General features: G+C 27.5%; 1 protein-coding gene across 11 annotated transcripts in view; it reads left to right on the top strand.

Moving 5' to 3' along the window:
• The window catches only part of LOC145277655 (dixin-like), a 326,945-nt gene extending 312,459 nt beyond the window's left edge, over positions 1 to 14,486 (top strand). For all 11 annotated transcript variants that reach the window (XM_080129265.1, XM_080129264.1, XM_080129262.1 and 8 more), the window contains 2 exons: positions 10,736 to 10,844; positions 14,183 to 14,486. In XM_080129265.1, coding sequence (XP_079985391.1) covers positions 10,736 to 10,844; positions 14,183 to 14,260 — 187 coding nt within the window. In that variant the 3' untranslated portion in view covers positions 14,261 to 14,486. The remainder of the gene's footprint in view (positions 1 to 10,735; positions 10,845 to 14,182) is intronic.
• The last annotated feature ends 6,118 nt before the right edge of the window (positions 14,487 to 20,604 follow it).

Below are 20,604 nucleotides of genomic sequence, written 5' to 3'. Positions count from 1 at the left end.
TATATTACCAAGATATTCATATAAAATAACTAACTATATTACCAAGATATTCATATAAAATGATTAACTATATTACCAAGATATTCATATAAGATAACTAACTATATTACCAAGATATTCATATAAAATAACTAACTATATTACCAAGATATTCATATAAAATGATTAACTATATTACCAAGATATTCATATAAAATAACTAACTATATTTCCAAGATATTCATATAAAATAACTAACTATATTACCAAGATATTCATATAAAATAACTAACTATATTACCAAGATATTCATATAAAATAACTAACTATATTACCAAGATATTCATATAAAATGATTAACTATATTACCAAGATATTCATATAAAATAACTAACTATATTACCAATATATCATATAAAATGATTAACTATATTACCAAGATATTCATATAAAATAACTAACTATATTACCAAGATATTCATATAAAATGATTAACTATATTACCAAGATATTCATATAAAATAACTAACTATATTACCAAGATATTCATATAAAATAACTAACTATATTACCAAGATATTCATATAAAATAACTAACTATATTACCAAGATATTCATATAAAATGATTAACTATATTACCAAGATATTCATATAAAATAACTAACTATATTACCAAGATATTCATATAAAATAACTAACTATATTACCAAGATATTCATATAAAATGATTAACTATATTACCAAGATATTCATATAAAATGATTAACTATATTACCAAGATATTCATATAAAATAACTAACTATATTACCAAGATATTCATATAAAATGATTAACTATATTACCAAGATATTCATATAAAATAACTAACTATATTACCAAGATATTCATATAAAATAACTAACTATATTACCAAGATATTCATATAAAATAACTAACTATATTACCGAGATATTCATATAAGATAACTAACTATATTACCAAGATATTCATATAAAATAACTAACTATATTACCAAGATATTCATATAAAATGATTAACTATATTACCAAGATATTCATATAAAATGATTTACTATATTACCAAGATATTCATATAAAATAACTAACTTTATTACCAAGATATTCATATAAAATAACTAACTATATTACCAAGATATTCATATAAAATAACTAACTATATTACCAAGATATTCATATAAAATGATTAACTATATTACCAAGATATTCATATAAAATGATTAACTATATTACCAAGATATTCATATAAAATGATTAACTATATTACCAAGATATTCATATAAAATAACTAACTATATTACCAAGATATTCATATAAAATGATTAACTATATTACCAAGATATTCATATAAAATAACTAACTATATTACCAAGATATTCATATAAAATAACTAACTATATTACCAAGATATTCATATAAGATAACTAACTATATTACCAAGATATTCATATAAAATAACTAACTATATTACCAAGATATTCATATAAAATAACTAACTATATTACCAAGATATTCATATAAGATAACTAACTATATTACCAAGATATTCATATAAAATAACTAACTATATTACCAAGATATTCATATAAAATGATTAACTATATTACCAAGATATTCATATAAAATAACTAACTATATTACCAAGATATTCATATAAAATAACTAACTATATTACCAAGATATTCATATAAAATAACTAACTATATTACTAAGATATTCATATAAGATAACTAACTATATTACCAAGATATTCATATAAAATAACTAACTATATTACCAAGATATTCATATAAAATGATTAACTATATTACCAAGATATTCATATAAAATAACTAACTATATTACCAAGATATTCATATAAAATAACTAACTATATTACCAAGATATTCATATAAAATAACTAACTATATTACCAAGATATTCATATAAAATGATTAACTATATTACCAAGATATTCATATAAAATGATTAACTATATTACCAAGATATTCATATAAAATAACTAACTATATTACCAAGATATTCATATAAAATAACTAACTATATTACCAAGATATTCATATAAGATAACTAACTATATTACCAAGATATTCATATAAAATAACTAACTATATTACCAAGATATTCATATAAAATAACTAACTATATTACCAAGATATTCATATAAAATGATTAACTATATTACCAAGATATTCATATAAAATAACTAACTATATTACCAAGATATTCATATAAAATAACTAACTATATTACCAAGATATTCATATAAAATAACTAACTATATTACCAAGATATTCATATAAGATAACTAACTATATTACCAAGATATTCATATAAAATAACTAACTATATTACCAAGATATTCATATAAAATAACTAACTATATTACCAAGATATTCATATAAAATGATTAACTATATTACCAAGATATTCATATAAAATAACTAACTATATTACCAAGATATTCATATAAAATGATTAACTATATTACCAAGATATTCATATAAGATAACTAACTATATTACCAAGATATTCATATAAAATAACTAACTATATTATCAAGATATTCATATAAAATAACTAACTATATTACCAAGATATTCATATAAAATAACTAACTATATTACCAAGATATTCATATAAAATAACTAACTATATTACCAAGATATTCATATAAAATGATTAACTATATTACCAAGATATTCATATAAAATAACTAACTATATTACCAAGATATTCATATAAAATAACTAACTATATTACCAAGATATTCATATAAAATGATTAACTATATTACCAAGATATTCATATAAAATAACTAACTATATTACCAAGATATTCATATAAAATAACTAACTATATTACCAAGATATTCATATAAAATAACTAACTATATTACCAAGATATTCATATAAGATAACTAACTATATTACCAAGATATTCATATAAAATAACTAACTATATTACCAAGATATTCATATAAAATAACTAACTATATTACCAAGATATTCATATAAAATGATTAACTATATTACCAAGATATTCATATAAAATAACTAACTATATTACCAAGATATTCATATAAAATGATTAACTATATTACCAAGATATTCATATAAGATAACTAACTATATTACCAAGATATTCATATAAAATAACTAACTATATTATCAAGATATTCATATAAAATAACTAACTATATTACCAAGATATTCATATAAAATAACTAACTATATTACCAAGATATTCATATAAAATAACTAACTATATTACCAAGATATTCATATAAAATAACTAACTATATTACCAAGATATTCATATAAAATGATTAACTATATTACCAAGATATTCATATAAAATAACTAACTATATTACCAAGATATTCATATAAAATAACTAACTATATTACCAAGATATTCATATAAAATGATTAACTATATTACCAAGATATTCATATAAAATGATTAACTATATTACCAAGATATTCATATAAAATAACTAACTATATTACCAAGATATTCATATAAAATGATTAACTATATTACCAAGATATTCATATAAAATAACTAACTATATTACCAAGATATTCATATAAAATAACTAACTATATTACCAAGATATTCATATAAAATGATTAACTATATTACCAAGATATTCATATAAAATAACTAACTATATTACCAAGATATTCATATAAAATAACTAACTATATTACCAAGATATTCATATAAAATGATTAACTATATTACCAAGATATTCATATAAAATAACTAACTATATTACCAAGATATTCATATAAAATGATTAACTATATTACCAAGATATTCATATAAAATGATTAACTATATTACCAAGATATTCATATAAAATAACTAACTATATTACCAAGATATTCATATAAAATAACTAACTATATTACCAAGATATTCATATAAGATAACTAACTATATTACCAAGATATTCATATAAAATAACTAACTATATTACCAAGATATTCATATAAAATAACTAACTATATTACCAAGATATTCATATAAAATGATTAACTATATTACCAAGATATTCATATAAAATAACTAACTATATTACCAAGATATTCATATAAAATAACTAACTATATTACCAAGATATTCATATAAAATAACTAACTATATTACCAAGATATTCATATAAAATAACTAACTATATTACCAAGATATTCATATAAAATAACTAACTATATTACCAAGATATTCATATAAAATAACTAACTATATTACCAAGATATTCATATAAGATAACTAACTATATTACCAAGATATTCATATAAGATAACTAACTATATTACCAAGATATTCATATAAAATAACTAACTATATTACCAAGATATTCATATAAAATAACTAACTATATTACCAAGATATTCATATAAAATAACTAACTATATTACCAAGATATTCATATAAAATGATTAACTATATTACCAAGATATTCATATAAGATAACTAGCTATATTACCAAGATATTCATATAAAATAACTAACTATATTACCAAGATATTCATATAAAATGATTAACTATATTACCAAGATATTCATATAAAATAACTAACTATATTTCCAAGATATTCATATAAAATAACTAACTATATTACCAAGATATTCATATAAATAACTAACTATATTACCAAGATATTCATATAAAATAACTAACTATATTACCAAGATATTCATATAAAATGATTAACTATATTACCAAGATATTCATATAAAATAACTAACTATATTACCAATATATCATATAAAATGATTAACTATATTACCAAGATATTCATATAAAATAACTAACTATATTACCAAGATATTCATATAAAATAACTAACTATATTACCAAGATATTCATATAAAATGATTAACTATATTACCAAGATATTCATATAAAATAACTAACTATATTACCAAGATATTCATATAAAATAACTAACTATATTACCAAGATATTCATATAAAATAACTAACTATATTACCAAGATATTCATATAAAATGATTAACTATATTACCAAGATATTCATATAAAATAACTAACTATATTACCAAGATATTCATATAAAATAACTAACTATATTACCAAGATATTCATATAAAATGATTAACTATATTACCAAGATATTCATATAAAATGATTAACTATATTACCAAGATATTCATATAAAATAACTAACTATATTACCAAGATATTCATATAAAATGATTAACTATATTACCAAGATATTCATATAAAATAACTAACTATATTACCAAGATATTCATATAAAATAACTAACTATATTACCAAGATATTCATATAAAATAACTAACTATATTACCGAGATATTCATATAAGATAACTAACTATATTACCAAGATATTCATATAAAATAACTAACTATATTACCAAGATATTCATATAAAATGATTAACTATATTACCAAGATATTCATATAAAATGATTAACTATATTACCAAGATATTCATATAAGATGATAGATACACATCATAAATTCAATTATTGCAGATATAAATTATTATCATTTCTGATGAAACCATCCACTGAGACTTTTTTTTTTTACAGCATGAAAGATTTGTTTCCAAACTAATTTCAGGTCACAAGCTAAGTCTGAGGTGGTTGTCTGATTTCTCCTTTTTTAAAATAATTTGAAATCATCTTGTTCAGGGACTAGAAAATGCGGCAAGTTTTACTTACTAACTTTTTGTGTAACGAGATGGAAATGCACACACACACACACACACATATTGAGACGACTATTATTAGGTTAGAATTAGGAATTAAGAAAATAGGAACTTTTGGGAGCATTGGAAAAATTTTAACCTTATTTCTGATTCCAAAAGTGATTTTTATATTTTTATTTTTTAAAATTTTTTTCTAACCTTAAAACAGAAAATAAACATGTATTTATTAGAATTATTATTTATCTATATATATAAAAGCAAAAATGTGTGTATGTATGTATGTATGTATGTATGTATGTGTGTGCACTTATTCTGTATGTCCGCAAAAGGCTTTTTTTCACCGGGCTTCTCGGTCGGCTCGCTCCTTCTTAAAACTATTTATATGCTGTCTAAATAATATGTGTGAGTTACGAACGGAGGTCGCATGTGTATTTAATTTGCCTGACTTTCACACGCTATTTTTTCCAGATTTTTCAATCGCCGCATGTTTCTTTTGCTTTTCAGTATAAAAAAGCGAATGATGGGGTGGGGGAAACAGAAACTGGCTTGCAGCGTCAATTGCAAACATCACGCGACTTAACTTTCGAGCATCTGTTAATTTCACTTTATAAATGATAAATTAACACAGCTTTCACTTCCTCTCCCCTCGTGGCCGAGATGGTTTTAGGTGTCTCGGTTTTTTTTTTCGCTTTCGTTTTCACCTTTGCATCAAGGCTTCGGGTTCGAGCCTACCTTTTTTCTTTTGCACCTCCAAACACCCGGCCAAGGTTTTTTTTTTAAATAGGGTTGTTTTGATCTATACCCCCACCCCCAACACATACACCTCCAAACACCTGGGTAATACGGGGTACACTCCCCCTCCCCATAGTCTAATATATAAAAGGTAAAATGGGCGCAAGCGTTTGTGTATGACCATGAAAAGCTTTTTGCATCGGGCTTCTCGCGTCAGTTAGATTCGGCAAGAAGTTTTCACATACTTCCCAGATCATAATATCTCGCATTCGCAAACGTACATTGTCTCTATCTTTTTTTTTGATTGAGTTAAACAAAATTCCTACTGTGCCGTCGTCTCCAGTGTTTGTTTGTCTTTTTTGTATAAATAAAGCGAAACTAATTTAAGCAACCCCAACCGCCTGACCTTCCAGCCGGGTAGTATCTGTTCTGCAATTAGTCTTTGGTCAATATAGGGGAAACCCTTCATACTGAGACAATTACTATTTATTTGGATACTGCCAGAGTGCCCCTTTTTTGGGGAGCTGATTTTCCACCCACATTAAAAATGACCTTGTGTCTAATTTGCTTTCATGGGAGGGTTAAAAGCAATGCCATTTCTGCAAGTCATTTTGACTACATTTAATTTGAACTCTTTAGACTTCCGATCGTGTCATAGAATAGCGGTAAAATGTCAGATTTTCTTTCACTTTCTTTTTCACCTTCACGTCATGGGTTCAAGCTTGCCTGCATACCTACTACCACTTTTTTTTTTTTCTCAACACACATCTGCAATGCCGGGCATCCAGGCTAGTTTACAATATAAGACAAAGTCATGGAACTACAGGTTAGGACTCCCACTTCTAGATGTAATATTTACTTTCAGAGTCTAATATAATTTTTTTATCGGTAAATTACGATAAGCAAAGTAATTACTGTAGAGTTAACTTGATTATTCACTGATGGAACCTTTTGAAATGCTCAAATATATTTTCGCACCTATATGATGCTTCTCAGAGAATTCACAGTTTAATATTAAAAGATTTTAAATGCTTAAACAAATGTTTTTTTTTTTGGCTCATAGTCTGGTATATATCCTCTGAAATATGAAAATATCACAATGAGTTTATCAAAATTTTGGATACAATAAAAAAGGGGAAACATTTACAAGTTCATCAAATTAAAAAACATAACATTTAAAAGATCCCCTCCTCCCCAATGAAATTCTACTTTTTTTAATGCGATTATGTATGAAAACAATGATAAAAAGAAAAAAAATATATATTTTAGAGTGAGGGAGGGGGGTAGCTGTGCATGTAATTTTAATATAAAAATAATCTTTGTTCTAGGCCATTCAAAACTTTTAGGGCAGTTTACTAAAGTTTTTATGACTAACACTTAGTATGACTGGTAAAGTCATAAAACCACACTTGGTCATTTTAATTTTTGGATTAACACTTAGGGTTAGTTGGAGGAAGGAGGTGTGTCTTAACAAAATTATATATTATATTAAAATTCGATTAAGAAAATTAACATACCTAAGATTTAAAACAAACAAAATTGGTTTTATATTCTTAAAATATTATGTGATCTGAAAGTGGTGATCGTTTTATGTTAAATTTATATGTGAAACTGATTTTTTTAGGGTGTTTTATTTTATTTTTAACACTGAGTTTTTCAGGCTGTTTACATGTGATCACCACAAAAATGGAAATTCACAATTTTGGGGGGATGAATTAGAATAGATTGCAGAGTTCTAATAATACCTTATTTGCTTTCACAAGAAAAAGTTATAATTGCGAATTGGTGAAAAATCAAAAGGAAACAGACACCAATAATTTTGTAAAAATACAGTATTTACAAAGTGCTGGTAAATGTTTAGAAATGAAATAAAATCATTTTTGTTAAGAAAAACTAATTACTAATAAACATTTATTGATAATTATAAAAAAAAATTTATATATATATATATATATATATATATATATATAAAATGTACTTTTGGTTAGTGTGTTCAATTATTTATTTAATAAGAGCATAATATTTATTTATTAATGGTGTAACAGGTCAAGTCAGTATGATATTGATTTCAAACCGGGTGAATAATGTAATCTTGAATATATATTAAATTCAAAATTATATTATTTTGTAAGTTTTTAAATAAGTTTTATTATATGTTTTATTATATGTTTTATTATATGTTTCTAGAGGCGTTGAAGGTAAATAAAGATACTCCAAGTAGTTTAGTTCAAACCCCAGTCATCAGAAAAGGCTACAAAAAAGTATCATTTTAATCTTTATGCCTGGGATGGATGGCGCTTTTCCAATTTTTTCCCTTTATCTTTGTACGATTAACTTCAATCTTTTTGGTTTTACTCCTTTATTATTTCAGAATGTTCTGAATATTTTCCTCTTGACTATTTTTTTTCTTTTTATTGCATTATTAGGTTTAACATTTTGTCTAATAGTTTGGATTCTTACCCTTGAATGTGTTAATTCCCTCCATATTTCTTTTCTGAATTGCATTCAGATTTTTTTTTTCTGATGTCAGGGGACTCTTGCTTGAAGTAACCTGGATTACATTTGAACTCTAGAAATTTCCTAAACTGTTATAAATGATATAATTTTTCTAAACTCTATTTAATTTTCTAAATATTGAGTTTTATTTTTCATTTGGAAACTGATTCCTATTCAAATTGATCTGAACTGTGTAAAAATTTATATATATATATATATACACACACTTTAATTATGGGCCTAAATTTTAATATATTAAATTGTTTTTAATGCCAATAAGTAGTTAAAGAAAGATAAATTATTTTGTATTATCATTAAAATGATTTCAAACACTATTCATTCATTCATTCATAAGTCAGTTGATAGGACATCGGATTGAAGATCTCAAGGTTTCGATTTTGATTTTCAGTCATGACATCTGCTTTGTTGGGAATAATTTACTATTAATGTAATATTTTCTATTTCTGAAATGATCTCTGATGTCTTGAAATGAGACCAATTTCATAATGTATTTATTACATTGAAAAAAATTGTGACTGATGGAAAAATTGTGATGAAGGCATGGACAAAAGCTTTTTTTTGCATAATATTATTACCTTCATTATACACCCCCCCACACACAAACACAAACATTTGCATATATGGGTGTGTATTATATTCTGGGTACTTATTTCCAAATGTACTGTTGATTTTTACTCAAAGATCTGTTGACTATACTTACCTTCCTATGCTTTACATATGATATGGCGATTATTTTCTATCAAATTTTAGGTTCTTGTCAATGGTTTAACCCTATATTAAATAATAAAAATAAAGGAAAATTAGTATGATGTGTGCACCCGTGATGAAACAAAAATATCATAATCCAAAAATTACATAAATTGATCAAGTTGTTATATTTTTATAAAGAAAATCATTTTTAAGTGATTAATGGGAATTCATAAGCATTACAACAAAAATCTTGCAAGTTTGGACTAGTGAGGGAACGATTCCAATATTTTTCCTGATTCTGATACAATTATCCATTTCGATTCTTTATAAATCTCTAACTATTTAACTATAAAAATTTCCTTTTTCTCACGATGAAAACACATGTTTAATGGGCATATATTTTCTCAAATGTAAAAACATACCTATGGATGTTCATCTCTACATATTAGCTTTAGTGGTAGTTCAAAATCAATAAACATTTATTTTATTATTACTACAGTGGAAGATTTTTCTTAAACCAAAATCAAATAAAAAAAAAAGATAATTAAAGGAATCGTTTTGGGCATCAGAAAATAGACACACATTTTTACAAATTCCGATACCCCAAAAAGTTCTGATTTTTCCGATTCCGATTAATCGTCCCAAAACTAGTTTGAAGTATGCTTGAATTATCTCCCTTTGTTTTGTTTTTTTTAAGATTGTTTTCAAAATGGTGGACAAGACAGCTGCTCTTCTGTTTGTGGTCATATAATTTTATTATCTTTATAAAAATGAAAATACTTGATCAATTTATGTGATTTTTCAAACATGATATTTTCATTTTGTAATGGATAAATATTTCATAGAGATTTTCCTTTAATTTTGTTTTTTAATACAGGGAGAATTCTGGACAAGAACCAAATTTTTATTATGCATTCAAAGAAAATTGCGTTTGAAATAAATTTCTGTATAAATATTTGAGAAAGTAAAAATGCACAAATTAGATATTTTCCTTTTAGTGTAACAATTAAAAGAAATGTTTATTATTCATTTTGTAATATAAGCAATAATTTTTGGTCTACCAACTTATTTTCTTTTGTATTTTTCCAGGTTAGGAGAAATTACGCTACTGGATTTTCGAAAACTTTGTGGTCGGTCCGAGGAATGTAGATATCAATTTAAAGCACTTGATCCAGAATTTGGAACCGTTAAAGAAGAGGTAGACCTTTTTTTCTTTTTTTTTTTTTTAAATTTTCTTTTCAAGAACAAAAACTTTTCCTCTCCAAATTGTAAAAGGTGGTTAGATCCATGATGGATTGAAACTAAGGGAACTAGTTTTGCTTTTCTACCAAAATGAGCAAAACAAAAGTCTTACTTGAACAAAGCTTACGAAAGAAAACAATCAAATTGAATGAAAAATTGTCTCTCATAAGACTAATTTTTTCAGCTTCCCTTTTCCTCCATTCTATTTCTCCTTTAATGGGTCAGTTACTTCAGACCATATTAGTTTATCTTTTAAACCTTTTCTAATTTAAAAGTTCGTAAGATTATCTTACCCCAAAAAGTTAATAAATAAAAAAAATAACATCTGCTTTATCATTTATCTATCTGGCTACAGAGGCATCATTCAAAAGCGCACTTTGTTGCTTTAACAGAGTACAAAATCAACTTTGTAATCTGATGACAGATAATCCCTTTTCATCACTACAGAAAGAGATTTTTATAGCCTCTTTCTACTGTATCGTTATGTTCATGGTGAGGGCTCGACTAAGCTCCAATCCCTGGTCCCCTCTCTGTAAAACATTCACAGCAAGAACCTGTCTGGCTACAACTTTTTTTTTTTTTTTTTTTTTTCGATGTACCAAAATCCAAATGGAGCTTCCATGAACATAATTTCTTTTTTAGAAAATCTCATCTGTGGAACAACATACCACAAGTATTTTTTTGCCTATAAACAGCTTAGTAAAGTATGCACAAAATGATGACATCACCAATTCTATGGTGAGCTTTGGAGGTCCCTATCTATCAGTAAACAAAAAAGAAAAAGAAATAAAAAGGTAATAGAATAGTAAATTAATAGACATTGTTAATTAAATTATTTCTGTTGTGTAGATTTACTTTAGACAGACAGATATCAAATTTCCATTAATAATAGATGTAATTTCCACAGCCACCTACCGAGAAAATGCAGCAGTAAAACCTGACATTGTCATCTATAATATAAATCTCACCTGTCTGTTTTAATATATGTATGTATGTATGTATGTATGCCAGGTGTCAGGTCATGTCATGTGCTACTGGTACCATGTAACCCAGTACTACCTGCCTCATGGTCGGGTCACCGGCGACTAAACTGGTTCCCCCACCAGACTTGTTTGGTGAGGAGGGTGGCTAGTCTCCCTCGAGGATTAAAAACAAGACCTTCCAAAGGGCGAATGAACTCTTTTTCTGGGTCAACGGCCAACTAGCACCGTGTATATTTGTGTGTGTGTATATGTGTATTGGGGTGGAGAGGGTTCCCGTAAGCCGTGGTGAAGGCAACCTTTCTAGGAGAAGCAAATCTCTGATTTAAAAAACCATAAAGCGGAAGACCAGTACCCGCATTTAGCTGGTCTGCAGTTTAATTTGTTGCTGGCTATCTTGCTCTTGCTTGTTGCTGGATCTCAACATTTTGAACTGAGAGAGAGACTTAGTTGTCGTACAAAGCTAAGACTCTGTAACATCATATTTGTATAGATACTCCCTCAGCCATTTGGGCTCATGGATTTTAAATGTCTGAGGGAGTGGCACTCGTCTGACAAGACGTTGCAATCATCATCATCATGTATGTATGCCTAAAACTTTTGATAGAGGCAATGGATTTTCACGAGATCAGTATTGTTTTGAAGCTCGACCCTTCGGACGACAAATATCAAAAAATTGGCCAAAAACATTAATTCCTTCACCCGATATTTTCGAAAGTCATTCCCTCTTTTCGACTGACTAGCCTTAATTTAAAACTTCGCCACTTCCGGTTTGGTGATGGACATAACAGCAAAGACGTCACTTTTTTTTTTTTTTTACATTCTTTTCCTCCTTTGCGGTACAGGTTCGAGCCTGTCTGCCTACTACCACCTTTTTTTTTTTCTTTTGCTCAACACACACCTTCGGGCAACGCAGGCACATACTCAAGAAACTTGAAAGAACGACAACTTTGTTTGGGGTAAGAGTTCCTAATGATAGTAGTCTGGGTAGAGCGGAAAGGAAGGAGATGACAACGTGTCGCAGATTCACCCATGACACGAAGATGAAACTGAACTCTAAAATAGATCACTAATCATTCGAGCTATAATGAAGAAGAATTCTAAAAAGTATTTGGAAAATATTTTATTAGAACCAAGTGAGAAAGAAATGCAAGTAATACCATTAAGGTTAATGTCCAGAATCATTAAGAGCAGGCGAATGTCATCCATATGCCAATCTATTAGATAAAAGACAGTTGTTTGTATGTATTTTCAGCTAAAACTACTAACCAAAATCCCACAAAGTTTATATTTTCTTGATTGGTATTGTTCCGGATGTACGGCACAATCATGTTGATACACCGGTCCTTGCCAGATCACTGAAGTTAAGCAATGTTGAGCCTGGCCAGTACCAGATGGGTGACCATTTGGGAAGATTAGAAACTGTATGTACCTTCTGGGAAGGTTGGGCGTGGGGCCAGCACCATCACCCCGAAAAAGAACTCCTTGCTACAAAAGTATCTACAAAGTTGTAGATGGCCTATGCCCCTCTAGAGGCTCAATCCTATGGATGGATGGGATTGTTTCAGATGTATAATTTGTAAAATTAAGAAAAAAAATATTCATTATTTTTGACGAAATGGGCATTTATATCATTTAATGTTATCAAGACATACATAAATTGGTAATGTTATCATGTAAAGAAAAGTAACTAATTTATTTTTTTTTTTTTTTGGTCATTTCCCTTATGCTGACTCAAGTATAGTGTGCGTATGTATGTGTAATTTTTATGAGGCATTCTGGACAAGAACCTTTTTATCCAATCTGGTTGAGTGAAGTGAAAAGATACACACATAGACCCAACATGTAGACTCAGTTGCAAACAAGACAAAGAACAGGAAAGAACTTCAATTTAATTCGCCGTTTCTGATTTTAGGAAAAGACTTTTATTCCTCATTCTCCACCCATGCGTAACTTCTCATTACAGCTGTGACGTCCCCACTTCTCTAACATAATCGTCTTCTCTAATGTGATCGTCGGTCTGTGCACACGTTATTTTTATAGTCTTTTTTTTTTCTTACCATGACATCACTTCGCACATGGCTCGGCATTTTCATACAACCACCATACGTGCATCTGTACTCTGTTGCATACATGCAGAGAGGAATGGGTTAGGTGAAGAAGAAAGAAGGAGGGGGGGAAGAGAAAGGAATAACAGCTATTTTATCCCAGGTTAATGTAAAAATAAATAATAAAAATTGAGTTTAAAATTTTTGCTGTGAAGAAATTTTCTGCAATTTTTTTCTAATTTCATTTGTTTATTTTCTCTTTTCAGTTGTTCAATGACACAGATTTATTACCTGGATGGGAAGGTAAAATTGTTGCCTGGGTGGCGGAACTCAAGAAAAGTTAAAAACAGTGCCTTCTTTGGCCTTTTTGTCTTCAGCATCTTGTACCATGGATGGAGAGAGAGAGAGAGAAAGAGGCGGCCCAAGACACACACAGATAATATAATTTATATCCTTTACCCAAAACATGGGAAGGCAATCTTTAAACAGTTCTTTTCTATTGGTCTGCCTCAGTCAAGTGTGCCTAATGTATTCCTTCTATTCTGTTCATAGCCACAGTTGTTGCCACAGTACAAAGGAGAAGAGAAATTGCTTTATATTATTTGGATTATTCCGACTACTGTTCTCATCTTAGACAACATCTAAACTTCAACTCTCACCATCCATATAATGTAAAGAAAGGAATCGTCCATTGCTTCCAACACTGACCCAAAGCAATATGTAGTAACAGCAATACATATAAGAGAGGAGATGGACAGTTTAAGACAGACCTTTCACTAGCTTTGAGAAATCCAGATCAAAGGACACTGCCTGAAAACTCACCACAGTTTACATACCACATGTGAAGGGTTTGTCAAAAAAAAATTCTAAGAGTATATAATCTATATGACATAAGGACAGTATTCAACATGCAAGATGAGAACAGTAGTTCAAATACTCCAAATACGAATTATTGATCCCTATCTAAAATATTCAGAAACAAATTGGTTTGTTGTTGAATTATGTCAACTCATGAGGGAGGGTGCGTATTTGGGGTGCTTTTGTTTCATCTTTTTTTTTTTATAGATCAATTCCCTTCATCCAGTTTCAAATTTCACACACAAAAAAAATTTTTAAATGTTAGTACCCAATTTTATTAGCAATGGATGTGAATAGCTAAATTCCGAAATAATACAGCAATATTACCATTTTAGTTAGTTTTCTTTTAGATATAAAGCCAGGATTTTTTACCCAAATTCCAGTCATATTAAAAAATAAAAAATAAATCTGTATGATATATGTACCATGACAAAATGAAAATATCATTTTCCAAAAATCATGTAAATTGATCAAGTAGTTTTATTTTAAAATCAGAAAATCAAATTTTATGAGTATCCTAGGAGCGACCATATCACCCACCATTTTGAAAACAGTCTCAACAAAAGCAGATAACTCAACAATAATTCAAACTTGCAAGATTTTTGTTGTAATGCCTATACATTCTCATTAATCGCTTAAAATGATTTTCTTTTTAAATTTAATTTCTTTATTAAAAAAAAACTTACTTGACCAATTTACGTGATCTTTTGGAATATGATATTTTGTTTTTGTCGTGGGTATGTACATCATACAGATTTTTCTTCATTTTTTTTTTTTTTTTTAATATCGGAATAATTCTGAACAAGAACCAAAGCTCATTATAAAATGAAGTAACTTCTTTGTGAAAAACTAAATTATGAAACCATTTAAAAATGATATAGAAAGATATCTTAGAAACAATTTATCTTCACTGAAAAGTTTTCACTAAAAAGTAACCAAATTTATTAAAATGATAAATTTTTAAAATTTTGATAAAGTTGCTTATTGCTGACAGTGAAATAAACTATCAAAGACTAATCATTAAACTTTGAAATTTTCAACAATCAATTTTCTTATTTTCATTTTTCACTCAACAGAAGACAGTTTTACCAAATCAAAGAATTCTCATCACAAATATTTTAAAGTACAACAAATATAGTCCAAAAAAAAAAAAAACGAGATTTATTTTTATTTAAAAAATATTTCATTTTTTTTTCCTTACTTTACCCATCGGAAGGGGAAAAAGTGTATAAACTTTCATTGAAATTTATTTTTATTATTATTTTTTTTTTAATTTTAAAAACAGTTTTAGAGATCATTCTTCCAACTTTATGTTTGGATGCAAATCTCTTCATTGTTTACCAGATTTTATGTCATTGAGTCATATTTCTGTTTTTATCTATTTTTCACAGAACCAAAAATTGATCAGCCATCACTGGACATAAATAAGGGAGAGAAACTTGCAATACTGAAAAAAAATTTTTCGTTCTTTCCATATTAAGGATTTTCCTTTTATTATCTAAGCTTTGTCTTCCTTTTTTATTAGTTTTTCTCCAGAATTCCCCTCATATTAAAAAACAAAAATAAAGAAAAATCTGTATGATGTACCTGTGATGAAATAAAAATGTCATATTCCAAAAATCATGTAAATTAATCCCGTAATTTTAATTTTATAAAGAAAATCAAATTTTATAAGCACCCAAGGAGAGACTGTCTAGCCTGTCATTTGGAAAAAAAAAAAAAATCTCAAAAAACAAGAAAGGTAATTCAACAATAATTCATACTTAGTAGAATTATGTTGTAATGCCTACGAATTCCCATTAATTGTTTAAAGATGATTTTCTTTAAAAATACTTTAATTAAAACTACTTTACACAATTTTTGGAATATGTTTTCGTTTTGTCACTTATGTACATCACACAGATTTTTTTTTATGAGGCATTCTGGACAAGAACCTTTTTATCCAATCTGGTTCTTTTTCGTCTTCCAAGATTTGGAGAATCACTTTGATAATTTCTGACTGATTTTAGACTGATCAACATTGAATTAGATAAATACATAAGAATTATGACAGTTCAAAATAAGTATCAGGAAAAACTATGTATAGCAAAAATTACGGAAAATTAGTAGAATTTTAGTAATGAATAAAATTAATTTCTTACTCGTATTTCTATTATGCGTCTTTAACCTAGCGTGTTGTAGAAGATTATCTCCCTTCTTCTATCCATGCAGTCTTGTTCTTGAAAGTTTGCTTACTTACAAATAGTAAAATAATTTTCTTTTCTTTTAGAATTCTCCTTGATAATTTTCTGGAATTTTTGATGTACACAAATAGTTTTGCCTGATATGTAAGTCTATCAAATAGTTTTCCTGTTATTTCATTTTGAATAGCGATATTGCACTTGTGTATTAATCAAAATAACCGCTAAATTTTCTAGAGACTAACAATAATTTTGAGCATTAAACGTGCTTTTCATATTGTTTTGACACATAATTTAAAATATATCTGTATTGCAACAGTAGATTAATTATTCGCTCGTCTTATTGAGCTTCGGTTAGTGAATTCATTGTTTGATATAAATTAAATCAAATCAGAAATACTTGAGTGAATTTATAATGTGCTCAAAAAGACGGGCTTTCAACCAACATTCTCCCTATTACCCTTCTTTGCATTCAATTTCGAGAAAATATAAAAAGAAGGGGAGATAACTTCAGATTCAATAAGTTTAAAAAATGGCTCTTTTCCAGAATTCTCCACCTCTATATTAACAAAATTAAAAAAGAAAATCTGTAGGATGTAAGTACTTGTGGCAAACTGAAAACATATCCCAAAAATCATGTAAATTGATCTAGTAATTTTATTTTTAAATAAGAAAATCAAATTTTATGAGTAATAGAAAAGAATCCGTCTTTCCCTGCCATTTTAAAAATATATTTTAAAAAAAAGAAAAAAGAAAAGGAGGATAACTGAACAGATTTTTTCCTTTCTTTCTTTTTTTTTTTAATATAGGGAGAATTCTGGACAAGAATTAAAAAATTAAGTAAATAAAATTCTATTTTCCAGTTTTATTTTATTTTCAAGCTGTTGATAACTGAATGTTTGGGGATTGATATGTCTTACCCACCTCTAACTATTTCAATCATAAAAGTTATCATTTCTTTAGACTGTAAAAAATAGTTTTGTAAGTTGAGTGAAGTGAAAAGATAAAGTTACTGAGAAATGAAGTATTTTTTTAAAGGAACTAACGAAATGCAAGGATTAATAATAATATTTGCTTGTTCTTCCATAAAGAAAAAATTTAAAGGAAAAAAAAATAGTTTATTATTACTCCATACTCCCCTGCCTCTACCTCACAAAGTATTTAAATATCCAAAATGTGAACATTAATTTTGATTGAAAAAAATATTGATAGCTTAAAGTTATCTCCCTTGATTGCTTCCCCTTGGTGGCAAATGAGTTCTGCTGTCGCTATAATATTGAATTCTATAATTTGTGTCTTGAAAACAACCATGGCAAAGCGAAAACAATTGAATCACAATATTTATGTTTCTTTTTTAAACTGGAAACTAAAAACTGTGTTTTTATTTATTTCCTAAGGATCTGTGTACATAAAATTTTTTTTTACTTTTTTGTAAATTTGCATTTCTGATATTGTTTCGACATACATTTGAGAATATGAAAACTTATGGCAACTTCTTTTTGGAATGGATAAAATGAAACGGTCTTAATTAAATGAATTTGAAATTCTTGATATTTGGAAGTCAGTGTACCAAAAAAACAAATACAGCACTTATTTTATTTATTTATTTATTTATTTATTGGTCCTTCAGCTAACAAACCTGACAACATCCATCCACCTTGATTTTAGGAGATGGTTCCTTACATGATTCTTCCCCTTTGTTTTGGCATTGTGCCTTGCGAAATTTTGTAGACATTCTGATGATGTATAAACCTTTATAATTTCCATCTCTCACTTATGCCCCTCACCATTTGAGATATATATATATATATATATATTTCTAAAGATTGTAAGAAAGTATATACTATTGAAATAAATATTCTATAAATTATATTATTTCGAAAGCTCAATGAAAGTGAATTTCCACCTTTAGAGCATGTATACCATTAGTTAGGATTCCAAAAATTAAAAGATGTAATTACTTCACACTCATGAATTTTTATTAGATTTTTTTTCATTCCATATAACAAGCTTTCTATTAGATTTTTTTTTTTTTTAGGAATATTCATTTGTTTCTGAAGAGTTATTTAGTGATCTTTCACTATTCAACAAAACAAGTGTAAGATGAAAATTCAGACGTCTGCATAAAAAAAATCTAAGTTTTGTGTAAATTAATTCCATCTATTGCTTTTTGAAATTATAACTAATGATATATATATATATATATATATATATATATATATATATTACATATTCATGTTTCATTTGACTTTTAAGCAAGTCTCTCCTTCCAAATGATGCTATTTCTGATAGCACTTATGCTTCCACCAAACATTTTTTTTTTGTGTGTGTAGTGCTGAAGGGAGCGTGGTCAAGTCTGTCCGTCTCTCTCACTCTCTCTTTCTTTTCTTTAAAATTAAATTATTTCTGATGTAAAAACTGTTGTAAATCTTACGTTGGCTCTCGTGTAAAAATAAAAGCAAACCCATAATTCAAATGAAATATTTTTTTCTTTCTATTTTGGCTGCTAGATCAGTAACATGTTTGACCGTAGCTGCTAATGGTCAGTATTTCTGCCCCCCCCCTCGGACCAGGTGTGTAAGTACTTGCTGGCAGGCTGTTCTCCCTGGTCGTTTTATTGGCTTTATTGTGCCAACCCTATTTTTGTTTTTCTTTCAGTATTTCCCTCAGCTGTTGGTCATTTAAAAAAAAAAAAATCTGCAGCTTTTGTATAAATTCACATTTACAAACAATTTGTGCTTTCAAAATTTTGGCCTCAAAAATGAATAAATTATTGCCAAATATTTCAAGAGTTGTTTTTTTTGTTTTATTCAGCTTTTCAACTGGATTGTTATGTCTGATAATAAACGTTATCTCTTTAATAACAAACCAAAAATGATAAAAAGGTGATGATACAACTTTAACAGATATATTTAACAACTTACAGATTAAATCGTAATGTTGGAGCTGCTGGACACACATTATGATTACTTTACTGCAATACTTTTTTTATATACTGAACTGTCATGGCGGATGTTGTTTTCTCTTTAGGATTAGATTGGAAGTGGTTTACTTGAGTGTGATTGTACTTGGCCAATTCCTGTGAGGTCTTTCATAATTATGAATTTTATTTTAGTATGATTCAACGCTGTTTCCATAGTCTTTTTTTTTTTTTTTTTTTTTACATGGTAGTCACCACTTATCAAGGCCCGGAAGCCACTCGTGGATAAGGGTTATTGTGTGTACAGTAATCAATGGGATAATATTGTAGTAATCGTTAGTAATGGAGATTTGATGAAGTGTCTTACTTAAGGGAGTGGTTTATCAGGAATTTGTTTATGTTAGACTTGAAGACATCCAAGTTGTAGTCAGGTGGGAAACAGGCAAACAGAACAGAGTTGCACAGATACTTACTTTCCAATTCAACAATCACTTTTATAAAATCACGGCTTTTCTGTAAGGTTTTCGGGTATGCTGAAAACAAATACTGCATTAAAATTTACCGCAAACAAGTAGTTTTCTGGATATTAAGCAATGTAATTCTTTATGTTATCAGTGGTAGCCATTTGTGTATGTGCAAATGCGTGCATATTTTTTTACCTTGACTTGTGGAGAATGCTCTGCTTTAAGGCTGTTACAAAAATTGAACGGAAATTTAAATGCGCCCAAAA

Source organism: Euprymna scolopes, chromosome 6, assembly GCF_053919585.1.
Source record: "Euprymna scolopes isolate OS-2025 chromosome 6, ASM5391958v1, whole genome shotgun sequence".
In the NCBI taxonomy this organism is placed as follows: Eukaryota; Metazoa; Mollusca; class Cephalopoda; order Sepiida; family Sepiolidae; genus Euprymna; species Euprymna scolopes.
The sequence above is the reverse complement of the archived record's forward strand: the minus strand, read 5'-3'. Positions and strand labels throughout refer to the sequence as shown.